Source organism: Vanrija albida, assembly GCF_041260175.1.
Source record: "Vanrija albida strain AlHP1 chromosome Unknown contig_1, whole genome shotgun sequence".
Classification (NCBI taxonomy): Eukaryota; Fungi; Basidiomycota; class Tremellomycetes; order Trichosporonales; family Trichosporonaceae; genus Vanrija; species Vanrija albida.
In genome coordinates, this window is record NW_027191420.1 from 3,315,566 (window position 1) to 3,342,784 (window position 27,219).

General features: G+C 64.5%; 8 protein-coding genes across 8 annotated transcripts; 1 reads left to right on the forward strand and 7 right to left on the reverse strand.

The window, feature by feature from the left end:
- Positions 1-264: 264 nt before the first annotated feature.
- On the reverse strand, positions 265-2,792 carry Q8F55_001338 (uncharacterized protein; the record flags this gene model as incomplete). The annotated part of the gene is made up of 4 exons (XM_069349964.1): positions 265-1,795; positions 1,958-2,075; positions 2,156-2,624; positions 2,679-2,792. 4 exons carry the CDS (start codon positions 2,790-2,792, stop codon positions 265-267), a joined length of 2,232 nt encoding a protein of 743 aa, XP_069213508.1.
- Positions 2,793-3,697: 905 nt separating this feature from the next.
- On the reverse strand, positions 3,698-6,143 carry HSP78 (chaperone ATPase hsp78; the record flags this gene model as incomplete). The annotated part of the gene is made up of 2 exons (XM_069349965.1): positions 3,698-4,699; positions 4,746-6,143. 2 exons carry the CDS (start codon positions 6,141-6,143, stop codon positions 3,698-3,700), a joined length of 2,400 nt encoding a protein of 799 aa, XP_069213509.1.
- Positions 6,144-6,574: 431 nt separating this feature from the next.
- MCM2 (MCM DNA helicase complex subunit) lies at positions 6,575-9,210 on the reverse strand (the record flags this gene model as incomplete). Its single annotated transcript, XM_069349966.1, has 2 exons — positions 6,575-8,619; positions 8,655-9,210. The coding sequence occupies 2 exons, from the start codon at positions 9,208-9,210 to the stop codon at positions 6,575-6,577; spliced, it is 2,601 nt and encodes an 866-aa protein (XP_069213510.1).
- Positions 9,211-9,939: 729 nt separating this feature from the next.
- Q8F55_001341 (uncharacterized protein) lies at positions 9,940-12,723 on the reverse strand (the record flags this gene model as incomplete). Its single annotated transcript, XM_069349967.1, has 2 exons — positions 9,940-12,023; positions 12,168-12,723. The coding sequence occupies 2 exons, from the start codon at positions 12,721-12,723 to the stop codon at positions 9,940-9,942; spliced, it is 2,640 nt and encodes an 879-aa protein (XP_069213511.1).
- A 1,129-nt stretch (positions 12,724-13,852) lies between these two features.
- Positions 13,853-15,655, reverse strand: Q8F55_001342 (uncharacterized protein; the record flags this gene model as incomplete). Its single annotated transcript, XM_069349968.1, has 3 exons — positions 13,853-14,983; positions 15,362-15,442; positions 15,635-15,655. The coding sequence occupies 3 exons, from the start codon at positions 15,653-15,655 to the stop codon at positions 13,853-13,855; spliced, it is 1,233 nt and encodes a 410-aa protein (XP_069213512.1).
- A 1,315-nt stretch (positions 15,656-16,970) lies between these two features.
- Q8F55_001343 (uncharacterized protein) lies at positions 16,971-20,421 on the reverse strand (the record flags this gene model as incomplete). Its single annotated transcript, XM_069349969.1, has 4 exons — positions 16,971-17,345; positions 17,395-17,517; positions 17,566-20,184; positions 20,296-20,421. The coding sequence occupies 4 exons, from the start codon at positions 20,419-20,421 to the stop codon at positions 16,971-16,973; spliced, it is 3,243 nt and encodes a 1,080-aa protein (XP_069213513.1).
- Positions 20,422-22,331: 1,910 nt separating this feature from the next.
- Positions 22,332-23,942, forward strand: Q8F55_001344 (uncharacterized protein; the record flags this gene model as incomplete). Its single annotated transcript, XM_069349970.1, has 7 exons — positions 22,332-22,407; positions 22,471-22,502; positions 22,556-22,695; positions 22,794-23,107; positions 23,199-23,262; positions 23,326-23,454; positions 23,492-23,942. The coding sequence occupies 7 exons, from the start codon at positions 22,332-22,334 to the stop codon at positions 23,940-23,942; spliced, it is 1,206 nt and encodes a 401-aa protein (XP_069213514.1).
- Positions 23,943-24,172: 230 nt separating this feature from the next.
- Positions 24,173-26,548, reverse strand: Q8F55_001345 (uncharacterized protein; the record flags this gene model as incomplete). The annotated part of the gene is made up of 5 exons (XM_069349971.1): positions 24,173-24,188; positions 24,223-24,423; positions 24,459-25,555; positions 25,591-25,663; positions 25,710-26,548. The coding sequence occupies 5 exons, from the start codon at positions 26,546-26,548 to the stop codon at positions 24,173-24,175; spliced, it is 2,226 nt and encodes a 741-aa protein (XP_069213515.1).
- Positions 26,549-27,219: the final 671 nt, after the last annotated feature.

Here is a 27,219-nt window from a genome sequence, read left to right on the forward strand (position 1 = left end):
GCGCGCTGGCATTCCCACGGCTCGCACCCTCCTCCCTCCGCCCTCGTGCACCGCATTGACGCCCTTCGCTCACTACTTATATCTCGCTTGCCGCGCACACCCCGCCCCACCCTCGACATTCTCATACGACACATTTCATTATTAGCAGCACGCCGCAGCGCCCCGCAACTACTACCCACTGAAGTACGACGAAGTCACCCAGAAGATGAAAACGATAACCCGTCATTATAAAAGGGGACGGGAAGGAAGACTCTCACCGCTACGCTACACCCTCGCGTCGCCCTCGTCGGCCGCAAGCTGCACGCCCCGCTGCACGCGCAGCAGCGCGTACCCCTTCACCGCCAGCACGACGACGACCCAGCAGAAGACGAAGCACGTAAGCGCCACCGTGACGTTGAGGAAGGCCATCATGTCGTCAAAGCCCGCGCGCATAGCCGCAAATGCAATCTCCTCGTCGGACAGCATGAACACAATGCCGCCAGCCGCCCAGCCAAACGACGTGAGCACCTCGGTCGGCGGGCGTGACGGCAGCGTCGACTCGGTCGGCGGGCGGAGCCACAGGAAGAAGTAGGTGAGGAAGCGGAACAGGCTCCCACCAGCCAGCAGGATGCCCCACAGCTCGTGGATTTGCACCTGGAACACATAGTCCTGGTGGTGGGCCGCCATGGCGAGGCCGGTAATGGCGATCGTGAGCGCCGGGAGCGGGTTGAAGCTGAAGGCGTACGACGGCGGCTTGCGCACGCGGTCGCCGGGGCGCCCGGCGTACATGACGGCGCCGAGGATGCGGCGGATGGTGGCCGACTCGAGGAGCATGCCGCTCAGCCCGGCAAACCAGAACATGACGGCGATCGAGATGTGCTGCACCTGCTTGACAGAGTACGGGTCGCCCGCCTTTGCGCCAAAGCGCTCCATCCACGTGTTGGTGATGCCATACAGGAAGATGACGAAGCACTCGACCATCTCGGCCGACATGGCCGTCGAGCCCGCCGGCTTGCGATTCCACGCCCAACCGAGGTCGGCGTACGCGCCGAGGTAGCGCGCGAAGGTGAGCACGCCGTACCCGAAGAAGATGGACCCCTTGATGATGTGCGCGGCGCACGTGTTGATGTAGCCGCCGCGGCACATGCCCACGTACACGGGCAGGCCGGAGAGCACACAGACGTACGCGAACACGACCTGTGTGCGGCGGACCCAGGTGAGCGCAATCTCACCGGCGCGCCGGAGGGACATGGGGTGCTTGGCGGGCGTGGTGGCAGGGGCGGGTGCGGCCCAGGCGGCGGTGCGCTCGCGCTGCTCGGCCTCGAACAGATCGCTCACGTCAAAGGCGCCGCGGGACCGGGCCTTGTGCTTGCTTTGCATGCGATCACTGCCCATCTCGAGGATGCCCCGGGCCGAGCCGCTCGAGCTCGAGCTCCCGGCGGGGGGGTGGTGGTCGTGCAGCGTGCCCTCTGACCCGGTGGAGCGGCGCGAGGCCGTGGGCTGGGGTGACGCGGGGGGAGAGTCGTCGTCGTCGTCGTCCTCGTCACCGATGGCGAACACGACGTTGCCGTGGTGGTGCTCGCCCTCGTCTTCCGACTCGTCGTGCACGAGTCCGACCATCTCGTACCGCGCCGCGCCGAGCTTGTCCTCGCGGGTGGCCGACAGCGCCGAGGTGAGCCACGACTTCCAGCCGCGCTCGCCCGAGCGGTAGTGCCGCACAGCCGAGGAGATGAGTCCGAGTGAGTCGAGAACGGCGAGGCCGATGGACAGGAAAACGAGGATCGAGCCCATTGCGCCGTGCTTTGCGCCCTCATACCTGGCGTGTCGTCAGCGGTGACCCAAAGCAGGCAGGCACAATCTGTGCCACAATCTGGCCAGGGTAAATGGCCAGATACCGAGGATAAGGGCATTTTCTAATCTGCCCGCTAAACGGCGCCAACCGCCCTGAATAATAATTTCGACACTGGGCCACACTTACATGTCTGGCATGGCGGCTTTGTAAGCCACGCCTGCGAGCCAGCCGAACACGGCAATGGCGAGGAATGCCCCGTTGGCGAGGTAGTGTGACGGGTGGCCGGCGGCGCGGAGGGCGAGGGCTGGGGTGTGAGCGCAAACAATGGGGTCGCGCGAAGCTTCGCGGGGGAGGGTGGCGTGGGGCGTGGGGCCGCTGACTCACCGATGGGCAGGGCGCCAAAGTAGGCGAGAATCATGGCGGCGACGTGCGCGACCATGAGGCGCGGGTGCGACGGCACGGTGGCCGGGTCCCAATCCTGCAGGTCCTCGCCGAAGATGGCCTGGTCTACGGTGAGGCGGAAGTCGGCGTCGAGGTAGGTCGGGGGGAAGGTGTGCCAGTTGTGGATGTCGGCGTCGTCGAGGACGGTCTTGACGGGGCCCTTGTGGTGGTGGTGGTCTGGCGGGTGGGCGGGGTGTGTGGGGCTGGGGCTAGGGGTGGTCGTGGCTGAGGCGACGGTCGCCGCGGCGTGCTCGTGCCCGTGGTCGTGCTCGTCGCCACCACCCATGTCCATGTCGCCGTGCTCGTCGCCGTGGCGCAGAGCGAGCCCTCCGCGCTCAGCGGGGCCCGACACCGCCGCAGCGGCTATCGACGCGCCGGCGAGGATGAGGAGCGGCGCGCGCATTGTTATCAGCTATGCCGCGTCAGCCTGGGAACGCGGGAACGGGGGGCGGGGCCGGGTGCGTACAGTCGTCGTGTGCTTATCAGCTGGGGAGGGCAGGGGCTCGGCGCTGGGGTCAGGTGCGCCGTCGTTATCGTTGTCGCCACAGCAGTCGCAGAGATGAAGAGTAGAGAAGTGCATGCAAACAGCTGAGGTAACCCGCAGGCAGGAGGAGCCGGGGGCAGCGCGCACCCGGGCACCCGGGCAGCAGCGGCACTTGGGTAGCCTCGCCGTCGGGCCCGGTGGCCCAGCGACGTCGGCCAGCGCCGCGGCACGGCCGGCCGCATTCTTCTTCTCTTGGCTCGAGTCGGCAAGCACGAGGTGGCGAGTCGACGTGGGCGGACACCCTCCACCCACCCCCGCCCTGGGCAGCTGGGCAGCTGCAGCGTCATGTGTTTCGGGCAGAGCGAGCGTGCCGACCGAGAAGATGCAGCCTGCAGCCTGCCGCCCGCACCCTCGGCCGCCGAGGGGCGCGGCGGCTGCCGGGCCTGCGGACTGATGCGCGTGATGCCCAAGGCTGGCGACGCCGGGACCACGTAAGCTGCCCAATTTTGTGCATTTCGTGGCGACAATCGGAGCCGTCACGACCCGGTGGTGGTGCAAGTGGAGCTCACATTCCCCACCCTCCCCGGCTGGGAGGGAGGCTACTGAATGGGCTCGAGGCCGGAGGGCTGCTCGACTGCACAGTGACGAGATGTTGGAGCGGGCTCTTAACTCAACTCGACCATTCACCGCGCCACCATCTCCAGACTCCCACTCCTTCACTGTGTCACTCGCCGTCACCTCACTTCGGTCACCCTCATGACGTCAACTCAACGCCGACGGCCGTCCGCGCCAAGAGTACGACTCGATGCAGCCTGCGACGCGCCTCCCACAACATGACTTCATTCCTTATCCTTCATCCTCATCATAGCTACTGAGATGTGCTTGTACAATACGCCTACGCCTACGCCGAGCGACCCACGCCGGCCCGCCTCGCCGTCCTAATGATTCTAACAGCGCGAGACTAACCCCTCGGCGCTTGATTCCCCCCCTCGACGCCACCCCTATGGCATCTCGCCAGACTCCTTGAACGCGTCCTTGACCTCCTTGTCCTTGGCCGCGTCGCCCTCCTCCTCAGCCTCGGGCTGGTTCGGGTCGGGCTTGGACGACAGCTCGATCTTGTCGTGCTTGAGCGACACCGTCACAATCTCGCCGTCCTTGATCGTCCCGTTGAGCATCTTGAGCGCGAGCGGGTTGGAAATCTGCTCGCGCACAACACGCTGCACGGCGCGCGCGCCGTACCTGTCCGAGTAGCCCTTCTTTGCGAGCCACTCGCGCGCAGGCTCGGTCACGTCGAGCGTGATGCGGCGGCCCGACAGGCGGCCCTGGACCTCCTTGAGGCGCAGGTTGACAATGTCGAGGATGACGCTTGGTGGAAGCTTGTTGAACACGACGAGCTCGTCGAGACGGTTGATGAGCTCGGGCTTGAAGAACTTGCCGACGTCACGGAGGACGGCCGCCTTGGCGCTGTCGCTCACGCTGCCGTCCTTGTTCATGGCTCCGGGCTCGTAGAGCGCCTCAGAGCCGAGGTTGGAGGTGAGGGCGACGATCGTGTTCTTGAAGTTGACCTGGCGACCTTGGCCGTCGGTGAGCGTGCCCTCCTCGAGGACCTGGAGCAGGATGTTGGCCACGTCGGGGTGGGCCTTCTCGATCTCGTCAAACACGACGACCGAGTATGGCCGGCGGCGAACAGCCTCGGTGAGCTGGCCGCCCTCCTCGTAGCCGACGAAGCCGGGCGTCGCGCCGATCAGGCGTGAGACCGTGTGCTTGTCGTGGAACTCGGACATGTTGAGTTGGATGAGCGCGCGGCGCTCGTCGGCAAACAGGAACTCGGCAACGGCCTTTGTGAGCTCGGATTTACCGACACCGGTGGGGCCGAGGAAGAGGAAGGATGCCAGGGGTCGGTTGGGCGACTGGAGGCCGGCGCGCGAGAGGCGAATGGCGTTGGACACGACCTTGACGACCTCGTCCTGACCGACGACGCGATGCTTGAGCGAGTCCTCCATCTGACAATGTCAGCACCTTCTTTGCGTACAACACAACCCCACTCACGTGAATAAGACGCTCGCGCTCCCCCTTGAGGAGGTTGGAAACGGGGATGCCGGTCGCCTTGCCGACGACGACGGCAATGTCTTCGGATGTAACCTTGTCGCGGACGACCATGTCGGGCTGGGCCTCGGCTTCGGCCTCGAGCTCAGCCTCGGCCTTGGGCAGGCGCTTCTGCAGCTCGGGGATGGTCGAGTACCTGAGCCTCGAGGCGACCTCAAAGTCGCCACGGCGCTGGGCGTTCTCGAGCTCAACGTTTGCGCGCTCAATCGTCTCCTTGATGCTCTTGATCTCGGACACGCGCTCGCGCTCCTGGTTCCAGATTTCGACGAGGCGGCTCTGCTCCTTCTTCTTCTCGACGAGCTCCTCGTCGACCTTGTCGCGGCGCTTGGCCGAGAACGGGTCCGTGTCCTTCTTGAGCGACTCGCGCTCAATCTCGAGCGTCATGATCTCGCGGTCGAGGTTCTCGAGCGACTGCGGGCGCGACTCCTGGTTGAGCTTGAGCGCCGAGCACGCCTCGTCGACGAGGTCGATGGCCTTGTCGGGAAGGAATCGGTCGGAAATGTACCTGTCGGAATAAACGGCGGCGGTGACGAGGGCCGAGTCGGCAATCTGCACACCAAAGTGCGCCTCGAAGCGCGACTTGAGGCCACGGAGGATCGACACGGTCGCTTCGACATTCGGCTCGTTGACCATCACGGGCTGGAAACGGCGCTGGAGCGCCTGGTCCTTCTCAATCGTCTTGCGGTACTCGTCGAGCGTGGACGCGCCCACGAGCTGGAGGCCACGCGCGAGCGCCGGCTTGATCATGTTGCCGGCGTCCATCGAGCCCTCGGCCTTGCCGAGGTTGAGCAGGGTGTGAATTTCGTCGATGAAGCAGATGACCTCGCCCGCCTCCTCGTCGATATCCTTGAGCAGCGCCTTGAAGCGCTTCTCAAACTCGCCGCGCACGCCCGTGCCAGCGAGCAGAAGCGACAGGTCGATCATCAACAGGCGCTTGTTCTGGATCGACTCGGGCACCTCCTTGTTGACGATGCGCATGGCCAGCCCCTCGATGATGGCCGTCTTGCCCACGCCCGGCTGGCCCAGGAGGACGGGGTTGGACTTTGTGCGGCGGCTCAGAATCTGGATCGTGCGCCGGATCTCCTCATCGCGCCCGATCACGGGGTCGAGCTTGCCCTCGCGCGCCATCTCGGTCAGGTCGACGCTGAACTCTTTGAGCGTCTCGCCCTTCTGCGGGCCCTGCTCCTGCGGCGGCTGCTGGCCGGGGTAGTTGCCTCGTCCGCCGCCGAACCCTCCTGGGGGAAAGCCGCCGGGGGGGAAGCCGCCACCGCCGCCGCCGGGTGGCCCCCGTGGCGGGCCCTGGGCGTACGTGCGTATCGCAGACGGCCCGGCGACACCCATGCGCGCCAGGGGCGCGAGCCGTGGGCGCGGCGCGATGGCGCTTCGGGAAAGTGTTGTCGCTGTGCGCGACAGTTGTCTTCTGGCTTGTAACATGTCGTGTGTGTGTTGGTGTGTGTATGTGCGTGGATGTGTACGAGTGTAGAGTGATGGGTGTGCTCTTATGTGGCCGCAAATTGTATGGGAACCGTCGTCGAGCTGTCGAGACGGAGAGATGCAAGGTCGAACCTTCCAGTATCAGCTACAGACGTCACCATGGTCGTCGATCCGATCCGATGCGGGGTCCCCGCCCAGCCACACCCACACACGGACGGACGGAACATTAGGATCGCCCTTTAGCCGACTGCATGCCGCAATACCTCCAAGCATAATCATGATACATTACAAAATCAATCTCTACGACCTCGACCTCGGCGTGTACACTCGCCCTCTATCTACTGGGCAGCTGGAACGGCAAACGTCTTGATGATCGTCCCGTGGCCCTCACCAGCGACGAACGCGTAACCGTTGGCCTTGAACAGCGCCGAGCGCATAAACGGCTGCACGTCGTACAGTTCCATCTCCTTTGCCCGGTCCTCGAGCTGGCCAACGCGCACGGTAACCTTCTCGGGCTGCTGACCCTGGTGCTGAGCGGCGTACAACCTCGCCTTGTCCTTGACGATATTGCCGAGCAGGAACGCGAGCAGCTCGTTGTCGTCGGCCGCGTGGTGCACGTACTTCCTGAAGCCGCGTTCGAGCGTCTTCTTGATGCTCATCTTCTGCGCCTGCACAAACGAGCCGACCGTGACCTGGATGGCCAGGTTGATGTCGTCGAGACGGACATAGTCGCGCAGGTGCATCTTGGCAGACGCCTCGGACATGCGGATCATGCTCTCGAGGTGGCGCACCGTGATGGGGAACGAGCCAGTGGCCAGCGACTCGCGACGGAGCTCGGCATACAGGTTGGCCAGCTTGTCCTGGTCGAGGTTCTCGAGCCGTGGCTTGAGCTGCTTGGCGTACATGATGTACTTGCGGAGCAGGTCCTGGGGAATGATGTCGGCGTCCATAGTCGTGGTCGTGTTGATCTCGTCCGAGTCGTTCTGGAAGTCGGGGTGCGAGCGCATGTGGCTGCTGACGACAAACTGGGCGAGCATCTCGTCCTGGACCGGGTCCACGGCGTCCTTGACGACACAGAGGACGTCGAAACGGGACAGAATGGGCTCGGTGAGCTCGACGTTCTGCTGGAATGGGATGGTCGGGTTGTATCTTCCGCCGATCGGGTTGGCAGCGGCGACAATCGCACAGCGCGCCTGGAGCGTCGTGATGATACCCGCCTTGGAAATGGAGATGCTCTGCTGCTCCATGGCCTCGTGAATCGACGTGCGGTCCGCGTCGTTCATCTTGTCAAACTCGTCAATGAGACAGTGGCCCTTATCGGCGAGCACGAGGGCACCTCCCTCCAGAGTCCACTCGCGCGTGACGGGGTCCTTGCGGACCGACGCGGTGAGACCGACAGCACTGGCACCCTGGCCCGTGGTGAAGACGGCACGGTTGGCAGTCTTCTCAACATATTTGAGGAACTGCGACTTGGCGGTACCGGGGTCACCGAGAAGCAGCACGTTGATGTCACCACGGATGCGGTGCTTGCCGTTGACGTCCTTGGACAGACCGCCAAAGAGCGAGAGCGCAATGGCAGTCTTGATGTCGTCGTGACCGTAGATGGACGGGGCGATCGACTTGATGATGCGCTTGGCGATGCGGTCATCCTTGGCCAGGTTGCGAATCGTCTTCTTGTCCTCCTCGGTAAGGTTGATGGACGCGTAGATGTCCTCCTTCTTGGTAATGTTGTTGGCCTCGAGGACGGTCGAGAAGACGGGGAAGCCGTTCTTGGAGTTGAGCGACGCATCAAAGTTGTTGCGGTAGATGCCCGTGACCTCGACCTCGTCTCCAGGCTTGGCACAGTCGATCAGGTCCCAGAGGAGAATGACCTCGCGGTGGCGGGGGAGACGGCCGGCGGGGACCGAGCCGGGCGACTCCTGAAGAGTCATCTTCTGGTAGTTGCGGTACACGGTCTGCTCCGAGTTGACGGAGAACGGGCCGCGGGCGCTACAGTTGGGACAGAAGCTGATCTTCAACTCCTTGGTCGTGTCCTGGTAGAAGGGTCCCAGAGTCGTGCCGCACTTGCCGCAGTCAAACTTGACATACTTGAGCTGCGGGAAGATGCCCGTGCGGCGGGTGACGACACCCGAGACGCGAACGAGCGTGTTGAGGTTCTCCTGACGGAGGCCGCGGAGCGTCATGGCCGCCGGGAACTCGATGATGCGGACGTGGATCTCCGAGTGGATGCGGTCGTACGAGGGGTAGTAGAGCAGGATAGCCTCGAGCGCGACCTCGTCGAAGATGGTGAGCATGGGCTGCGGCGAGTTGGACAGGAAGTAGGCGAGGATCGGGCGCGACTTCGCGAGCTGGAGGTACGAGACCTCGAGCGACTCGGAGTTCACTAGTCGTCAGCGGCGTTTACGTCCCAGTACCCACCTTCACCGAGGTGCTTGATCCTCTGTCCGTAGACCGACTGGCCGTTGGCGTCGACGTAGGTCATGAGGAACGACTTGAAGTGCTTCTGGATGGCGCGGCGGACGGACGGGACAGCGACCCACTCTGCGATGGACGAGGCCTTGATGTCGCCAAGGTGCTCGAGGGACATTTCGTCGTCGTCCTCGACATCGTCCTCCTCGATGCGCTCGTCGTAGTGGCGACGGGCGCGGCGCGTGTTGATGCCGCTCAGCAGGCCACCGTCGTAGCCTCCGTCGTCGTCGTCGTCGCTCTGGAGGAACGTAGGGACGCGACCGCGGCGCGCGGCGCGGCTGCCCGGCAGGCCGCGGTCCCGGCGGGCCATCTCGCGCTCGGCCGCAAGCCGCTCGGTACGCGACATCTCGGGGAGGGACGAGCGGTCGTCGATATCTGCGTCAGAGTAGCGGTCGAGGTCGGCGTTGCTCTCGTAGTCGCGCACAATGTTGTCGTTGAACAGGTCCTCGCCCTCGTCCTCTTCCTCGTCGTCGTCGGCCGCGTCGCGGCGCCCGCGTGCGCGCATGTCCTCCTCCTCGTCGCCCACTTCGTCGTCTGAAAAGTCGGAGAAGGGGGCAGGCGGCGACGAGGGGGGCAGACTCGACGGCGGCGGCGAGGACGAGCGCGCGCCCAGGCCAGACGGGCCGGCACCGTCGCCCGCCGTCGAGACGCTGCGGCGTCGCTTGCTCCGCGTCTGCGAGGAGGCGGGGGGGATGGGGGAAGACTAAGGGGGGCGTCAGTTGCTGGCGAGAGGGTCGCGGCTACTTGCCATGTTGTTGTTTGTCTTGTGGGTTGATGGGAGGTGGAAGAAAGAGTTGAGATGAGACCTTCAGGGGAGTCGCGGGGGGCGAGAGCGAGTGACATTGCGAGGGGGCGAGGGCTGGCGCGATCAGGCAAAGTCGACGCGTCGGGCACAATGGCACGCGCCACGCGCACCAGAGAGACCACCCTTCGACGCGTCGAATTTATTTCGCACCCCATTTAATACCATCTGCCACATGGCTCACAGAGGCCTCGCGCTTCGCCCGCCTTCTTGTAGAATATGCATAGCACTATACACGCCTCACAGATATCACGCGGGTATGTAACTCCCTCCTGCTCGTGGCTGTCATGTCGTGGATGTTTTGATGTAAAGGACCAGCCGCCATCATCATCTCGTGCCAGAGTGACCGACCGTCCGCCTGCGAAGAAAAATGCGTTTGCTCTCAAATATTAATGATCGTGACGTGTGCCGGGTGGCGCGGGCGCGGCGCGCCTAGATACGGTTGCCGGCCGGCTGAACAGCAGCCTGGCCGTTGCCGCCGTAGACGTGCGGCGTGTGCTGGCCCGAGTGGCCGACGGGCGGGGTCGGGCTCGTGGCGCCACCGACACCTCGGTTGGCGCTCAGTCGCTCGTAGTAGGCAAAGTCCTGGAGCAGGCTCGTCTTGGACTTGTGCTGGTGGTCGAGGAAGATCTGGAGGACCTCGCAACCGGCCTCGTACGGCAGCTCCTGAGTGTCGCGCGAGTTTGTGATAGGCTTGCGCTCGGGCGTGTTGGTGAGACGAATGTGGCGGAGCGCGGCTGTCGGCACATCGCGGACAAAGATCCAGCGGACCTTGAAGATACCCTTCCACTTGTCCTGGGCCCACACGGTCGATGACTGTGTCTCGTCGACGGGCGTGAGCATCTCGGCGACGCCACAAAAGTGTCTGGATCCGTTGACCGAGAAGAAGAGGTAGATCGGGCCACGCTCGTTGCTCTCGCGGAACGCCGTGTCGAGGCGCTTGTTGCCAAGCACGGTCGACGACCAGATCTCGTGCTTGAGCGACTTTTGAACATCGTCCTCAGTGTACGACTTGATGACGAAGAAGCGGGCAAACTGGGGGTGGCAGTCAAAGGTGGCGGGGTTGAGGCCCTTGCTTCGCGCAAGTTCGATGACATCGAGGTCCTGCGCACTGAGCGGATGGTTGGGCCCGCCGCCACCACCACCACCACCTCCTCCTCCACCACCGCCGCCCATGGCAGTGCCAGGGGGAGTGGGGTACTGGGGCGTGAACGCGGGGCCGAGGTAGCCCTGGCCACCGCCGACGGGGTAGCCACCATGGTGGAGATGGGGCATAGGCGGGAGGCCAGGGATGCCGGCGCCTCCGATGCCAGCGGCAGCGAGCTTGAGCTGGGCCTGGGCCTGGGCGTACAGCTGCTGCTGCTGGAAGAGGTTGCCGGGCTGCTGGAGGTGGGGTGCGCCGGCCCACTGCGGGAGAGGTCCACCGCCGTACGCAGCGGCTGCTGCGGCGCGTAGAGCCGGATCTCTGTCGTCCCAGCCAAAGTTGCCCCTTGCTTGCTGCTGTGACGGCTGGCCGGGCATGCCGACGAGGTTGGTGACCCAGGCAGGCTCGTCGCCTGGGTGGGCAGGGGGCGTGGCAACTGTAGGGTCGCGATTGAGGGTGAGGGCGTCAAGTGCCTCTTGGAGCTGGAGGGCGGCGTTGTGGGACCAACCGTCGTTGGCACCAGGGCCAGTGACACCCGGCGTCCAGACGCTGCGCTGAATGGGGTTGGTGGGCGAGTCCTCGATGCCGAGTTCGGAGAGCTGGCGAGAATGTCTCTGCGAGCCAGTACCTTGGGGCGACGCGGCGAGGTGGCGACGGAGGTCCTCACGCTGCTCGAGGCTGAGGAGTGCCTGAGATCGCTCGAGACGCTCACGGACACGGCTCGACGAGCCATAGCCCTGGGTGAGGGACTGATGGCGCTTGAGGTCGGTGGGCTCGATGAGGTCCGAGTCGTCGACCGGAGGGAACTGGAATGGGGGCAGGTTGGACTGGCCGGGGCGGGGCGGCGTCGCGGCACTGAAGGGGTGGTGGGGCGGCGGCGACGTGTGACCCTGTCCGATGCGAGTCCACGAGAGCTCGCCGGGGGCTCTCATACTGGCACTTCGGCCTAGGTTTGAAATGTCAATCGAGTTGTTGGACGCCTGCGCCTGGGCGCGAAGGCTCTGGGTGCGCGATACGCCAGCGCCACCCGCTGTCGCAGCGTTGCTGTGGCCGGCGCTGCTGGGCGCGATGGGCGAGGTGGCCGACAAGGGCTGGTGGCCATAGTCGACGTTGAGCGACGAGAGCGAGTTTGTGTGCGAGTGGCTGCGCGAGTGGCCGCCCTGCTGCTGCATCTGGAGCTGCTGGGCTGCCGAATTGGGCGACACTGGCGACTGGTCAATACTGGGGTGGTAGACACGACGGGGCGGGCGAGGAGGTGGCGCAGGTGGCGGCTGCATGCTGCCGGCGCCCTCGAACTGGGCATTGACGTTGGGCATTGCGGGCGCGTCGCTTGGTGTGAACAGGCCGGGGTTGACACCTCCGTTGGGCATGACTGCGGGGTCGAGAGGGGGATGTGTGCAGTCGAGGTCCAGAGGGGCAGGTGTGCGCAGAGGTGTGGGCAAAGCGGTGTGAGTGTGCAAGAGAAGCAGGTATCACCGTCGTCAGCGGCTGGTCATTGTCTGGCAGAGTGACTCACGCCTTCGTGATGGAAGCGAGCTCTGGCGGCTAAGCCCCTTCGCCTTGCCCCAGGTGCTGCGCTCCGTCGCCGTGCTGTCGTACTCCTCAGCGAGCTCAGTCTCGAGCAGCGTCTCTTCGGTGCGGTTGTGCTGTGCAAACTCGCGGCCGGAGCGGCGGCGGACGAGGCCGGCGTCGGCCTGGCTGATCTGCATCTGCACGGCGGGGGGCACGGCCGAGCCCGCGAGGCCCGAGAACGAGCCGGAGCGGTACCTTGGGTCTGTGGCTCCGGCGTTGCTCGGCTGCTGCTGCTGCTGTTGCTGCGTGTTGCCGGCGCCAGCGAGCGCCGCAGCGGCAGCGGGCGAGAAGACGGCGACCGAGCGGCGCTGGTCGGCGGGCGAGGGCGTAAAGGCCTGCTGGGGCGCCTGCGCCGAGCGCGGGTTGGCGAGCGTCTTGTTCCGCCTTAGGAGGCTCTCGGCGTCGGGCGCGGGCGGGCCGGCGCTCACGGTCGACGACGAGGCCTGGGGCAGCGCGGCCGACGGCGGGCCGCGGGGCTGCCGGATGGGAGTCGAGCTCATTTGGTGGGGTGGTGGGGGTATGCTATGCTGTGCTGTGCGTTGGGCGTGCGTGCGGATGTATGCGTGGGAGGTGGGGGGTGGGGGTGGGAGAAGACGGGAGAAGCAAAGGAGGAGGGGTGTGTGAGGTGTGAGGTGCAAAGGTCGAGTGAGAGAGTTGGAATCAGCGGCGACGGCGGCGTGCTGCTCGTCGTGGAGGTAGTCGTGGAATGGAATGAATGTAGTCGAGTCCAGTTCGGCCATCCACTGCTCGATTAACAAGATTGTAATAGTCGTTGCTTGGCGCGCGCGCCGCAACACAACCGCACAGCGCCGCAGCGGCGCAGCAGTAGCAGCAGCACAGCAGCGGCGGGCGCGGCGGTCGGCAACCCCGCAACGCTGCCTGCCTGCCAGGCTACCGCTGCCCGCCTTGGCCGCCGTCGCCGCTGGCGCCGCCGGCGCCATCGTTGCCCGTCACCCAGCGCACACGGCCATACATAGAAGCGAGCGTGTCCCAGCTGTCGTGGCAGCCTGCATGCACACCCACACCCACACCCGCCCGACGTGTTGCTCTGACAACCCCACCTGCCCCACCTGCTGAAACACTGCCTCCCAGCCTGGATCCTGAACCCGAGCCAGCCGACAGACGACGACTGGCATTCCCGCGAGTTGGCACGGCGCACGTCGCCGAGTCACCGCACCGCACCGCACCCGCCTACGCCTACGCCTACGCCGCCCACTCGCACCCACTGCCCACTGGTGCACGACGCACCCTCGACTCCTCTGTAAGCTCCAATTCAGCCCCGTCGACGACAACGGCGACACGACGACACGACTACCCAGCCCACCTGACCCCCTTGCCCCCCCCTCCTATCCGATCCCGCCCACCACTTATGCATCCAATGACCACAGCTCCCCCTTCTCGTCACGTTTCTCCCACGCTCAAGCCCGTGCCCCCGCCCAGCCCCGTCGCGTTCATCCCGACGCGCCGACGCGTTTCACCCAACTGGGCAACTGGGCAATCCACTGTGCAATGCAGCAATGTCCCAATGAATGTGGCATATGGTATAACGATCTATAGGAAACGCATAGCAATGTCCCAGAGGCCGGACCAAAGCATAAGCTAGCTAGTGCGAGAGATGTGTGCGCGCGCTTAGATGTTGCCCTGGGCAATCTGCGACTGGTAGTAGCGCACCATCTCCTCGACACCTTGCCTGACGGCCCAGCGGGGCTGCCACTCAAGGGTCTCCTTGGCACGGGTGGTGTCGGGGCGACGACGCTGGGGGTCGTTGGTGGGAAGCTCCTTGTGGATAATGTTGACGCGCTTGGGGTTGGCGACACCCTCCTCCTTCTGGATCTCCTCGACAATGTCGCGGACAGCCTCGGCGAACTCGAGGATGGTGAACTCGTGGCCGTTGCCAATGTTGACGGGGCGGGTCTCGGGGCCGTTCATGAGGAGAATGAGGCCGTCGACGAGGTCGTGAACGTACTGGAACGAACGGGTCTGCGAGCCGTCGCCGTAGACGGTCATGTCCTCACCCTTGAGGGCCTGGAGAATAAAGTTGGAGACGACACGGCCGTCGTAGGGGTTCATGCGGGGGCCGAACGTGTTGAAGATACGGGCAACACGGACGTCGACGCCGTCCTGGCGCTGGTAGCCGTAGGTGAGGGTCTCGGCGACACGCTTGCCCTCGTCGTAGCAGGCACGGGGGCCAATGCAGTTGACGTGGCCCCAGTAGTCCTCGCGCTGGGGGTGCTCCTCGGGGTCACCGTAGACCTCCGAGGTCGAGGTGATGAGGAAACGGGCCTTGGTACGCTTGGCGAGACCGAGCATGTTGAGGGTGCCCATGAACGACGTCTTGATAGTCTTGACGGCGTTGTACTGGTAGTGGGGGGGCGAGGCAGGGCAGGCAAGGTGGTAGATCTGGTCGACCTCGATGAGGAAGGGCTCGACAACGTCGTGGCGAACCATCTCAAAGTTGGGGTGGCCGACCCAGTGCGAGACAGTGGTGCGCGAGCCGGTGAAGAAGTTGTCGAGGACAGTGACCTCGTGGCCGAGGAGCATCAGGCGGTCGACAAGGTGCGAGCCGACGAAACCGGCACCACCAGTGACGAGGATGCGCTTGCGCTCAGAGTTGGGGAGGAGGCGGACGGGGGGGAACTTGGCAAAGGTCGTGTACTGGATCTTGTTCGAGTCCTTGTCGTAGACCGACTCGGTGCCGTAGTCCTTGTGGGGGGCGCCGACATGGGTCGTCTTGTCGCCCGACTTGATGTAACCGGGGGTCTGAGCGTCGTGTAAGCATAAGCCGTGGGCAACAAAGAAAGACGAATGGCAGCCCCGCTCTGGCTCCCCTCCCCTCAGCCTGGCTTGCGCGGCGCGTCGGGCGGGCTTCTGCCCGCAGGCAGCTGCCCTGGCGCGAGCGAGCTGATAACTCGATAGGCGCGGGGGTGGGGGTGGGGTTACCGTGCTGTGCAGAAAAGTGACAACAGTGCGCGTGTGCGGTCGCGTCAGGTCAGGCAAGCGCGCTCGCTCGCCATCCACGACCCCTCTGTTGGATGGATGACAGAGGAAGAAAAAAAGGATGCCTCCTTCCGCCAGGTACTGCGAGCACGTGCCACGTCGACGGCGCGGGGCTGACTATCAACAGCGATCAACACTCACGAGGTAGAGCGAGCGGAGCGTCTCGACCTCGATACGCGAGTCAAAGCCGAAGCGGTTGTGGCCGACCTCGGTGATCTTCTCCTGTGTGTGTGTGAGCGCTGCGTGACGGTGGGGGCGGCACGTAGGCGGGGTGTGTGCTGCAGTGCAGCGCGACAGCGCGACAGCCGGGCAGGCCAGTCGCGTCGTGCGTCCGCAGCACGCGGGCCCAGCCGAAGCCGTGGGCTCCGGCGCGGGGCAGCACACACACCCCACCGCGTCGTCGAGGCCACTCACAGTGCTGGTGCTAGTAGACATTTTGGTGAAGAGGATGGGTATGAAGAGAAGAGAGAAAGTCGCAATCCGACTGGGATTATCTAAAAGGGAAACGGTGACGGCTTGCTGGCTGGCGACAGAGAGGCAGGCCAGGGGTGGGCGGGACTGGGCAAATGAGTTGGGCGCGCGGGCGGGCGGGGCGGTGAGCGACAGACTGGACTGGCTCGACTGGCGCGCGACTGGCGCTAGACGGATGCGGCGCGCGGCGGCGGCGGGCGAACGCCAGACTGAGCCAAAGGCACGGACGGGGCGGGCGGGGCGGGGGCGGCACGGCAGGCAGGTCAAGCGCGGCGCCGTCTATCGTACGCCGCCAGTGTTGACGGCAGACGCCAGCGACGCCAGAGACGCCAGGCAGAGCGAGTCGCGCCTCGCCGCGCCGTCCACTCTGTGCCCAACTTTTTTTTTTCTTCACCCTCCCCTCCCTTCGCTCGTCGCGCGCTGGGTCTGTGCGCCGCTTCCGTTTCCCTGAGCGACCCGTCCTACACACTCAATACACTTTGGATCCTAATTTTGCGGCCACGGCCCTGAATCTCACTTCTACCGCCGTCGCTCTTTTCTGCCCTCGCCGTTCAAAAGCAGTGTGAATCGACGCGTGCGGACAGACATCCATTGGCAGGCTGGCAGGCTCCATGTGCTCGTCGCCCCTGACACGGCTCGTCCATCTCGTCTCTTTCCAGTCAGTCTCGTTTGAGGCACACTGCCTCCCATCCCGGAACCATCCGCGCGTCCCTGCCGCTTCCGAACCTTGCACATCCTCGTCGTCGTCGTACTAACCGTGGCACGCCCCCCCACTGGCACGGCACAGAACAGCAAGCGCACAGGCCGGGAACGACGACGGGGTAGACAGGCAGCAAGGCGGCCTCATCGCCCGCCCGCTTCGAAACCCTCCGATCCACATTACAGCCCTGACAGCAGCCTGACAATCGTTTCCCGTTTCACATTATAGAAAATGTGGTAGCTAGCGTCGGCACGCAATCAAGTGCATATCATCCAACACTTTCTATCATACCAGGGTCACGGCCTACGGGTGGAGTTTGGGTGGAAAAGAGAGCGAGAGAGAGAGGAAAGAGAGTGTTTGTGTGTGAGAGAAACAGTCTGTCGCAGTCGCACGGGGTACTAAGAGCTCAGATCCAGACATTATCGTGGTGGCGTGTGGCGGTGGGGGTGCAGTCTTGTCTGGCAAGCGTAGAGTCGTTTGTGGGGGAAGCCTTGCAATTGCTCGTGGTCGATACCAGTTACAGCATGATTATAATCTAAGCCAAGTCCTTTTCGGTGTCTCCTAGGTGCCAGTCAAACCCTATGCCACGCCCTTCGTTCGTGCCCAGCTGCGCACGCTGTCGAGAAGGTTGGTAATCGCAGTCGCGTCGCCAGCGCGCACGTCGTTGAGGCTCACGCCAGCGCTGTCAATGCCCGCGTCAATGACGCCGTCCATCATGGCAAACAGGCCCTCGACGTTGGGGTACCCAGTCGGGTCGGGGGCGAAAGCAGAGGATGGGACGGGAGGCTTCGGCTCAATACCCGAAAGGTGCTTGACGAGCAGGAAGATGACTTCACCCGAAATGAACGAGTTTGGAAACTGAGCAGCTCGGGGGTACTGGGGTGGCAACGTCTTGTTGACCCAAGTGAGAAGCTCGGCCTGGTGCTCATCCTCTGGGGGGTAGTACGAGCCGATCTGGATATGTGTCAGTGGGTGGTGTAAAGACACGTCAGTCTCGACTCACGCTTGGTCGGCCGGCACTTCGCTCAGCAGTCGAGGCCCGGCGCGTGTCTCTGCTGGGACGCGAGGGAGTAGGCATGAGGCCACTCGTGGTCCGCCGTGTGCTACCGGTGGTATCTAAGCTCATCTGGGTGTGTCAGCAACTGATTGCCAGCTACAGGCGATTGTCACTTACGAGCACGCTAGCGTCACGGGGAGTAAGCTGGTTGACGTTTTCACGGCGGTTGGCGCGCTGAGCAGCGTCTCGCTGAGCAGGGCTAGGGGGACGGGGCTGAAGAGCCTGAGCCTCCGCCAAGGGGATCGTCGGGATGTTGCACGACGACGTGACCGGAACAGTGTAGTCACGGGCAATGGTCGCCTTCATCAGAGCCTTCATCCAGTCGCGCAGCTCGCTCTGGTCCGAAGACGAGAAGTAGTGGGGCTTCTCGTTGCCGGGGCCGACGAGGCGGAAGCCGTAGTTGCCCGGGTTGGCGCTCTCGTCCACAATGATACGGTGACCCTTGAGGTCGATATGGCCCTTGACGCGGTCCTCTCCCTCGCTCTTGAGGTAGTACAGGTGCGAGCCCTTGAGGACAAAGTACCGCGGCTTCCAGGTGTTGTATCGCTCACCACGCTTCTTCAGGTAGCCAACCTTGTCGGGCTTGCCAATCTGGCGAAGGGCAGCACCGACAGGCTCGGCAGACTGGCTGGTGCTGCTCGAAATGCGACGCTCAGGGGCGGCCGCGGCAATAGTCGTGGTGGCAGGCTTGCTGTGCGAGAAGCCGAGACGCGAACCGCTGCGGTCCGAGCCAACGGGCGAGAGGGGACCCGAGCCTGCGGGAGGAGGCTTGCGGTTGCGACCGAAGAAGCTGAGACGATCCGTCTTGTCGAGGCTGCCCTTGTTGCGCTTGTGCGTAAGGGAACCAGTCGACTCGCGCTTGGCAAGGCCGCTGTCCTTGAGCGTGGCCGAGCTGCCAGTAGCAGGGCTGGCAGGGATCGAGGACGTGGAGCGCGACTGAGTGTGGCCGTTGGTAGCCGGGGTGCCATTGACGCTCGTACCGTTGCTGCCATTCACGCGCTGCTGGACAGGAGCAGGAGCCGGCTCAACCGCGTTCACCTCATCAATTGGCTGGGTGGTCGGGGTCATGCTGACCTTGCGTCCGTGCGACCACGCCGAGTGAGGCGTGTCGTCCGACGACTGCGACATGGGCGGGGTCGCGTACGGCTGGGCAAACGAGCTCGGGGGAGCAGTGTAGTTGCGCGAGCCCTGGCTGCTGGTGTGGCTGCTGTGGTCATTGTTGGGGTGCGGGGAAGGCTGGTTCGATGAGGCCACCGACTGGGGACGCCGCAACTCGGTAATGGCCTGGGCGATACGGACACGCTTGCCAAACTGGGGAATGTCGAGCTCCTTGAGCAGGTTGGCGTCGAGCTCGAGCAGGACGTCACCGGAGATGTCGTGCTCGATAAACTTGTCACAGACAAACTGGTCAAAGTTCTTGCTCTTGGCCCATTCGATGACGTCCTCGACAGTCCACATAGAAGGGGGCGTGGCAGGAGCGCGGTGAGCGGTGCCGTCCTTCGGGGTCACGGCGGCAGACGACGTGGCCGTGGCAGTCGGAGCGGCGACAGGAGGGGTGGCAGGGATAGCCGAAGGCTGCAGCTGGGGGGCCTCCTGGGGCGGGGGCGTCTGCGAGGCAGCAGGCCCGGCCGCGAGCGGGACGGGCGGAATAATGGGCGAGTTTGTAGCGTGCAGCGACGAGGTGCGGGTCGAAGGCGACGGGATAACAGCCGGCTCCGCCGCGGGCGGGGGAGGAGCCTGGGGAGTCGTACCAGCCGAGTCCTGCGCACTGCGGGTCGACGCAATGTGCGAGGCCGCGAATGCAGCGGCGCCAGTCGTAGCTGCACCAGCTGCGAGAGCACCAGCGCCGATGCCGACGTGCGAGCCTGAGCCGACCGCCGTCGAGTCAGCAGACTTTGCCGTAGTGTCAGGCACCGCTGGCTCCACCGCCGGGGCTGCAGCGACTGCCGGCGGAGCGTTGTCTGAAAGCTGCACCGGGGTGGGGACGACGGGCTCCGAGTGCTTGACGGTCGATGGCGGCGAGAGCTCGGCGTCATCAGGGTGCTCTACAATGGTCGGAGTGACAGACTGGGAGTGTCCGTTCAGGGTGTTGATTCCCCCAATAGGGTGGGTGTGATGAACAGGCTCGTCATCATCACTCTCGTCCGAGTAGATGAGATCGGCGACGGGGCCGCTCTCACGTTGCCTGTCGCGCTCATCATTGGCGAGCTTGGCCTGTTCGGCGAGGCGGGCACGTGTGTCCGAGGCGATGCCGATAGGACCATCGTCCTCGTCATCGTCCTCGTCCCGTTCGGCGATAGCGGCGGCCGCCTTCTCCTGAGGGTCCTTGAGCTGGACGCCCTTAGGGGTCGAGATTGTGTCGATTGCCTCTTGCACCTCGCCGATAGTGCTGCCCATGACATTGTGGCCGCCCTTGGAAACGGGGAGGGCCGAGGGGGGAGCACCGGTCACGTCCAAGAGGCTGTTTCTGATGACTGGGCGCGCCTGGTCGTTGTTGTCGGGGACGGCAGCAAACGGCGATGCGAGCAGGCCGTTGCTCGAAGTGATGCTTGGCTTCTCGGGCTCTGGCGTGACAATGCGCTGCTTGTCATTGTTCTTTGGCGGCGAGGCCGGGACTGGGATGGGCGTGTCGGCCTGGCCGTCGTCGTTTGCATCTGTCGCCGCTGCTGCATCCTCTGGATCATCAGAGATGTAGGTAGCCGGGAAGAGGCCTTCCTCTCCCTTTGTGTTGCGACCCTAATGACAAATCAGCCGAGTGATTCACACAAACCGCGGGTGGACGTTGGGCTCTGGTTTGACGTTCCGCCCGCCGTCGCACGAGCGGACCCACGCAGCTCAGACACGCACCTTCCACCATCCGTCTCCGAAAGCGTCGTCCTTTTCGAGGACCTCGATCTTTTCGCCAGCCGAGAACTCGAGCTCGTCGCCGTGCTCTGCGACGAAAGTGTGGATGGCCGTGACAAAGACGGGCATTGTGGGCGGAGGAGTCGGGGGGCGAGATGGGACGAGAGGAAGAGATCAGACTATAACCCGAGTTTTGGTTTGGGTGTGTCCTGCTGTCCTGCGCCTATTCGGGGGCCGCCGTCTGCTCGTGACGTATGTGGGTTTGTGAGAAAAGCCGTCGTCGTTGGATGGGTAGAAAGTGATTGTACAGAGCCGTCGAGTTTGGTAGTAATGTGCCCGATGGCAATGGATACAAGGATGATGAATGAATAGGAATGAATGGAGAAATGGGAGAAGGTGGGGTGGGGTGTGTGATGGTTGGTAGTCGCAGTAGCGTCGTTTTGGTGGGGTGGTAGTGTGTGTGGTGTGGTGGGAGCTGTGGGCCGGTGTGGGTGTGGGTGATGCGTGTTGTTCGCCGTGCCGTGTGCTTTGGTGCGACGTGGTGCCGTCACTCTGACTCTGGCTCGCTCACTCGGCTTGACCACTGGGTGGGTGGTATCAATGGCCGTCGTCTGTCGTCGTCGTCGTGTTGTTGACCGACCAAGAAACCCAACAGCGGCGGCGGAGGCGGGGCTGGGCACGAGAGGAGAGGGGAAGGGGGAGAAGGGTTGCTCAAGGGTTTGTAGTAAGCAAAGCGAGCGCCGGACAGAAAGCACACTGCGAAAACGATGACTGGGAGATCGGACAAGGGCGAAGGGGCAAAAGGGGGGCAAGGAAGGACAAAGGGTGCAACGGCGGCGGACGAGGCGGCGGCTGACACGCACGCACACGCACACTGTGGAGGGAGGAGACGACGATGCAACCGGCGAGCGACCAGGTAAACGGCGGCGGCGGCGGCGGTGTCGAGGAGGGAGGAGAGCGCCAGCCAGTCTGCCAGGCACGCCCACTCTCAGCTTTACTTGCACAGACCCGAACCCACCCAACGTGCAGTGACAATTACCCGATCAGGAAAGAGGCGACAATGGCTGGCCGGGGATCCGTCTCGTCTCAGGTCCAACTTGACAGCGTGGCGCCGGCGGGCAGCTGGGCAGCTTGGCCATTAGGGGCCCAAGTCAACCTCGCCATTAGTTTGGTAATAAGGGCTTTGTAGCGGCACGGCGTTCAGGCAACCAAGCCAACGCTGGCGGCGTCGGCGGCAGTGGGCGTGGGGCATGCAATGCAGCAATAGATGCGGCAGTAGCCATGGAGGCGAGGCGATGCGATTGCGCACCTCTTGCACACACACACGCACACGATGCATGTCGCCTTGTGGCTGGGACAAGGAAAACAAGCTCACGCCTGTCCCGGTCAACGAGGCAGGCGTGTGGCATCAGTTGGTCGATGCCGCAGCCGCAATGCACTAATCTAGCAGCAGCAGCAAGTGTCGCAGGCGTCGTCATACCTTGGCAGCGCGGCAGTGGCTACCTACCTACCTTGCACACGTTGATGGCCGACCCACTATACTCTTCCTGGCCGGCCCCGCATGCAGGTGTTGGTTGACCCAAGTGATCGCCGGTATTAGTGAATAGGGCGGGAACAAAGTCAGGTCTAATACAGAGGGCCCAAAGGCAATCTAGCGCGCCAGGCGGCGCGTTCAGGGGCTTAAACCACGTGACTCGAGTCCGTGCTGGACCAATACGACGTCACTATGCCTGGCTGGCTGGCTGGCTGCGCTTGACTGGCGGCTGGCCTCCCTCGACGAAGCCCCCCTCCACGTTCGCTACGTGAGACGGTTGGACGCGTATGGCCCACCCACCCCTACTAGGACGGCATAATCTCGTCCAACTGGTCCAAAGTAATATTCCAACTACCCGTCGCACTCCTCGTCGCCAACAACAACCCTCGTGGGCAACAACACTTGCAACACACCCACACACACACACACACACACGCGCGTGCATCTCCATCGCGCCGACCCCTCAACCGCCAACCCACACCCACAACACCACGCATCGCCCTCCATGTCTGTCACAAAGGGCGTAATCCTCGTCGGCGGGCCCTCAAAGGGTACCCGTATGCGACCCTTGACGCTCGACTGTGAGTTGCAGCAGCAGCGGCTGACGACGACGACGATGCGGGGCACTTGCTGACCATGGCCAGGCCCCAAGCCCCTCCTCCCCATCGCTGGCAAGGTAGGTGCCGGCTTGCGACGACGGGCGCGCGCCAAAACTAACCCACCCCGCAGCCCATGGTGTGGCATCCCCTCGCCGCGCTCGCACAGGTGCCCGGTCTGACCGAGGTGCTCCTCGTCGGCTTCTACGAGGACTCGGTCATGGCGCCGTTCGTGCGTGAGGCGCAGCGCGAGTTCCCCAACATCAAGATCAGGTGCGTTCAGCTCTGGGCGCGATTCCAATCGCCGTCGCCGTCGCCGTCGCGGCCATCGTGCTTCCCACTCCCACGTTCTAACCACCCAACCCACGCAGCTACCTCCCAGAGTACCGCTCGCTGGGAACCGCCGGCGGCCTGTACCACTTCCGCGACTCGATCCTGCGCGCACCAGTCCCGCAGCACATCTTCATCTGCAACATTGACATTGCGACAAGCTTCCCGTTCGCAGAGCTGCTCGAGGTGCACAACAAGCACCGCGGCGTCGGCACCATCATGGGCGTGCCCGTCAAGAAGGAGGTCGCGACGCGCTACGGTTCGATTGTGCACGACCCCGAGACCGCCCAGGTGCTCCACTATGTCGAGAAGCCCCAGGGCTGGATCTCCAACACGGCCAACGGTGGTGTCTACCGTGAGTGTGGCTGGGCGAGGCGTGGCGCGTGGCTCGCCCGGATCGGCAGCGCTACTTGCGGCTACTTGTTTGGCTAGTGCTCACACCGCAGTGTTCGACAAGGCGCTCTTTGACGAGATCAAGGTCGCCATGGACGAGAAGACGGCCCGGGCAGCGTGAGTCGCGGCTCCAAGGCCGAGATGGCCTTTGCCTTCAGGTGACTGCTGCTGACGCCTCAGTGAGGACCCCCTCGTCGTCCTCGACGAGAACCTCCAGCTCGAGCAGGACGTTATCGAGCGCCTGGCCGCGGCCAAGAAGCTCTACGTCTACGAGAGCAAAGACTTCTGGCGCCAGATCAAGACTGCTGCGTGAGTTGAGAAGTCCGCGCTCTCAACTCACACCCAGCTCGGCCGTCACGGCCAACGCCCTCTACCTGCAGCGCTTTGAGAAGACGCACCCCGACCTGCTGACCAAGGGCCCCAACATCACTGCACCAGTGTACGTGCACCCCACGGCGACGATCGACCCGAGCGCCAAGGTCGGCCCCAACGTTGCCATTGGCCCGCACGTCTTCCTGGGCGAGGGTGCGCGTGTCGTCAACGCCATCATCCTCGACAACAGCACAATCGACAAGCACGCCGTCGTCGTCAACGCCATTGTCGGCTCCAACTCTACGCTCGGACAGTGGGCGCGTGTCGACGGCGAGCCCGAGCCAGAGACCGAGGTCAAGGGCAAGATTTCCGTCTCGGTCCTCGCGTCCGACGTCCAGGTCCTGCCCGAGACGCACGTCCGCTCGTGCATTGTCCTGCCCAACAAGTCTCTCTCCAAGAATGCGGCCAACCAGGTCCTCCTCTAGACGCGTGGTTTCATCTTCATCTCTATACTATTGGCGGCGCGGCGCGGCGGGGCGGGGCTGCTGCTGAGTGGGGGGGCATGCGGGCGATTTAGAGAATGAGCGGCACGGCACGCCCGGCGAGCGCCGTCGCCATGCATGCATGAGTGTATATCAGGATATCCTAGTGTGCAGGTAGAGGGTGCCGAGGGCATGAGTGGGTCGTGGGGTCGGTCGTCGCGATGGTAGCCCGGCTACATCTCCAGCAGCCTGGCCGTCAGCTCGCGCGCACAACCCAACCCACCTGTCAATGGCGTGTCCGAGGTCATCGCCACACGAGTAGAGCACGGCGTCGACAATCTCCTCGTCGAGGGCCGGGAACATCTGATGCAGGGTCATGACGTTTGCTGCCCGCGCCTGCTCGCGCGCATACTCTTCGTGGCTGGCCTCGAGTGTGTGGTGCATCTGCGCGGCGTAGTCTGGTGTCGGCTCGCGCGGCGTCCCACTGGGCGGTCAGCAAAGCCACAACCGGCCACATACCTTGGGGTCGGGTCGCCGGGCGAGATGCCGAGCTGGGCGAGGAGATGGCTCGGCGGCGCCGGCTCGCCGCGCCCGTGGATGTGCTGCGGGGACGGGACGGCGACGGGCATCGAGCCGTGCGGGTTGTGGGCGCGGTGCTCGTGCTGCCTGTCGCGCGGCCCGCCCGGCGCCCAGCGGTCGACCGTGTCGTCGTCGCCGCTCTCGCTCCCGCTCTCCTGCGTCGCCTGCTGCTGCATGTCCTGGAGGATCTTGCTGATCGTGTTGAGCGGCCGCGAGACGGCCTCCTTTGCCGCGTCGCCCGTGCGCTGGAAGAAGCGCTTGGTGCCGTCGAGCGCGGCGGCCGTCGCGGGCAGCGCGAGCTGGCGCGCCGGCTCCTCGCCTGGCGTCGTGGCCCACGGCGAGACGTCGTTGTTGGTCGGTATGGACGAGCGCGCGCGCGGCGACGACGGCGAACTGGGCAGCTCCTGGATCGCCTTTTCCACGTTCGACTCGAACTCCTCCTGCGTAATGTTTGACAGGCTCGACGCGTCCATCGTCTCGATGAACTGGATTGCGCCTTGCAGACTCGACAGGTAGTAGCCCGCCTCGCCCTGGAGCTTCTCGGCGTTACGGAAGCGCGAGATGTACTCGATGTTGGAGAGCATGTTCTCTGGCGCGGCGCGGAGGACGACAAAGATTAAGATGGGGACAAAGGCGTCGGCGCTCGTCGCGTCCGAGCCGGCCGTATGTCGGATGAGGCCAAAGATGACCTTGCAGCAGTTGAGGATGCAGATCATCTTGTCTCGTGGCGCCTTGTAATGGTTAATCTTGAGCAGCTCCTGCTCTGCAAACCCGAGGAAGCCCTGCGTCGCCTCGTTCTCTGGCACGTCGAGGTGGTACCCGCGAACCCAGCTGAACAGGCGCACACGCTGCTCGAACACGGCGTCGCGCTCGAGGTCGTCGGTGGTGATTGTCTGGCCGTTTGTGAGTTGTGGGGTGAAAGTGAAGGGGTACAGGCGGTTCATGACGAGCTTCTCCATGGCCTCGAGTGCGTTGTCAAACTCTGCTGGCGACTGCGACTTCCACGGCTCGACGGTGCTCATCTTTTCTGCGATAAACTGGGTCGTGAGCCGTGTCCACTTGCACCACGTACACTCAGGAAATCCCGGACGAGCTTGATCTGCTCGTTGATCGTGAACGGCTTCTTGGCAAAGTTTGTCAGAAAGCTGCAGACGTCAGTCGCGCTCCAGCCCCACCCACACCCCAACCCACCTCTTGAGATAGCGCGCGATCGGGTCAGCGGGGCGCGAGCGCAGGTCCTTGAGAAAGCCGGCAAAGTTGAACACTGGCTCGTCGGACGTGCTGGCCGTCTCGGCGTCGCCAGACTCGGCGCGCACAATGCGGCGGCGGGACGCGGGCGTCTCGGGGGTGGCGGTGCGGCTCGCGCGCGCCTGCGTCGGCGTCGCCTCTTCCCTCGCCGGGCCGGGGACGGGGGTCGCGAACGGGTCAAACTCGGCCACGTCGGCCGCGGCGCGCAGCGCGCCGGGCGGCGCCTTGGCCGGGGCCGGCGGCGGCGTCAACGTCGACGCGCCCCCTGCCGAGCGCGCGGCGGGCGTGCCGGCCCCAGGCGTGACGAGGGACAGCGCGGGCCGCCGCGGCGCGAGGTGGTGCAGGCTGCTGCGGCGCGGCGGGCTCTCGGCCATCGCGAGGGGCGGGAGCGTGCGCTTGCTAGGCGAGGCGGGCAGCTTGGAGGGGGACGAGGCGGCGGGCGGGGTTGGTGAGGAGGGCTCGTCGTCGTGGTCGTCTGCAGTGGCCTGCTCGCCCTCGTGCCCGTTGGTGTCTGGTGACGAGAGCGACACGACGTGCGCCTGCGAGCTGCTTTCCGAGCCCGCGTCCGTGCTGATACTCGGTGCGGGTGGTGCAGGTGTGGGTGCTGGCGGGGGCGAGGGCACGGCGCGCGGCGGCGAGGTGAGGTCGACGACCTGCACGGGTGAGGACGAGGACGATGCTTGGGCCGCGGTGCTGGCTTGTGCCTCTGGCTGTTCTGGCGCTTCTGGCGCTGTTGGCGTCGCAGCGTCGACCGGCGCATGCGCGGCCGTAGACTCTGCCATTGTTGTGCGATGGGGTTTGGATGACTGACGACTGACGACTTGTTGTGTTGTGCTTTTGTGATGCCGTCTGCCGTGTGCAGTTGGTGGCGAGTTGTGCTGGGCGGTCAGTCAATGGGCCCCGCCAAGACGGCGGGCGGGCGGGCGATGAGCGCTGGCTCTGGCTCGTCGGCGCACCTCACTCATCCCTGCTCGCCCTGCGCGCTGCATTCCCCTCCCTGGGCCAGATTCCTGCGGCGGGCGCGGCGGGCGGGCACGTCGCGGCGACTCTGCTGGCGCTCTGCACATCACGCCCACGTGTCGCCGAACGCCGCCCGGCTCTCAGCCCTCAGCCCTCAGCCACTCTGCCCGCCCACTACAGCAAGCTCCGACTAGCCCTCCTAACCGCTACCGCTACAGCACGCACGCACGCACGCACACCCGCACGCACGCACGACGACGCCGACGCGTCGTTGGCCAGGCCTGCCTACCTTCAATGCACACCACTACCACCTCGCTCGCCCTGGAAACGCAACCCCCTTCCCCATCAACTGCCAATCTCGCCGGTCGCCCTCGCACCCTCGACCCCCGACCGCCGCCCCCTGACTTTAGGCCCACAGTAACAACGGGCACCCTTAAACATACTACCCCTCCCTACCATAGATCCACCGACAAGTCCACGACGACACCACCCT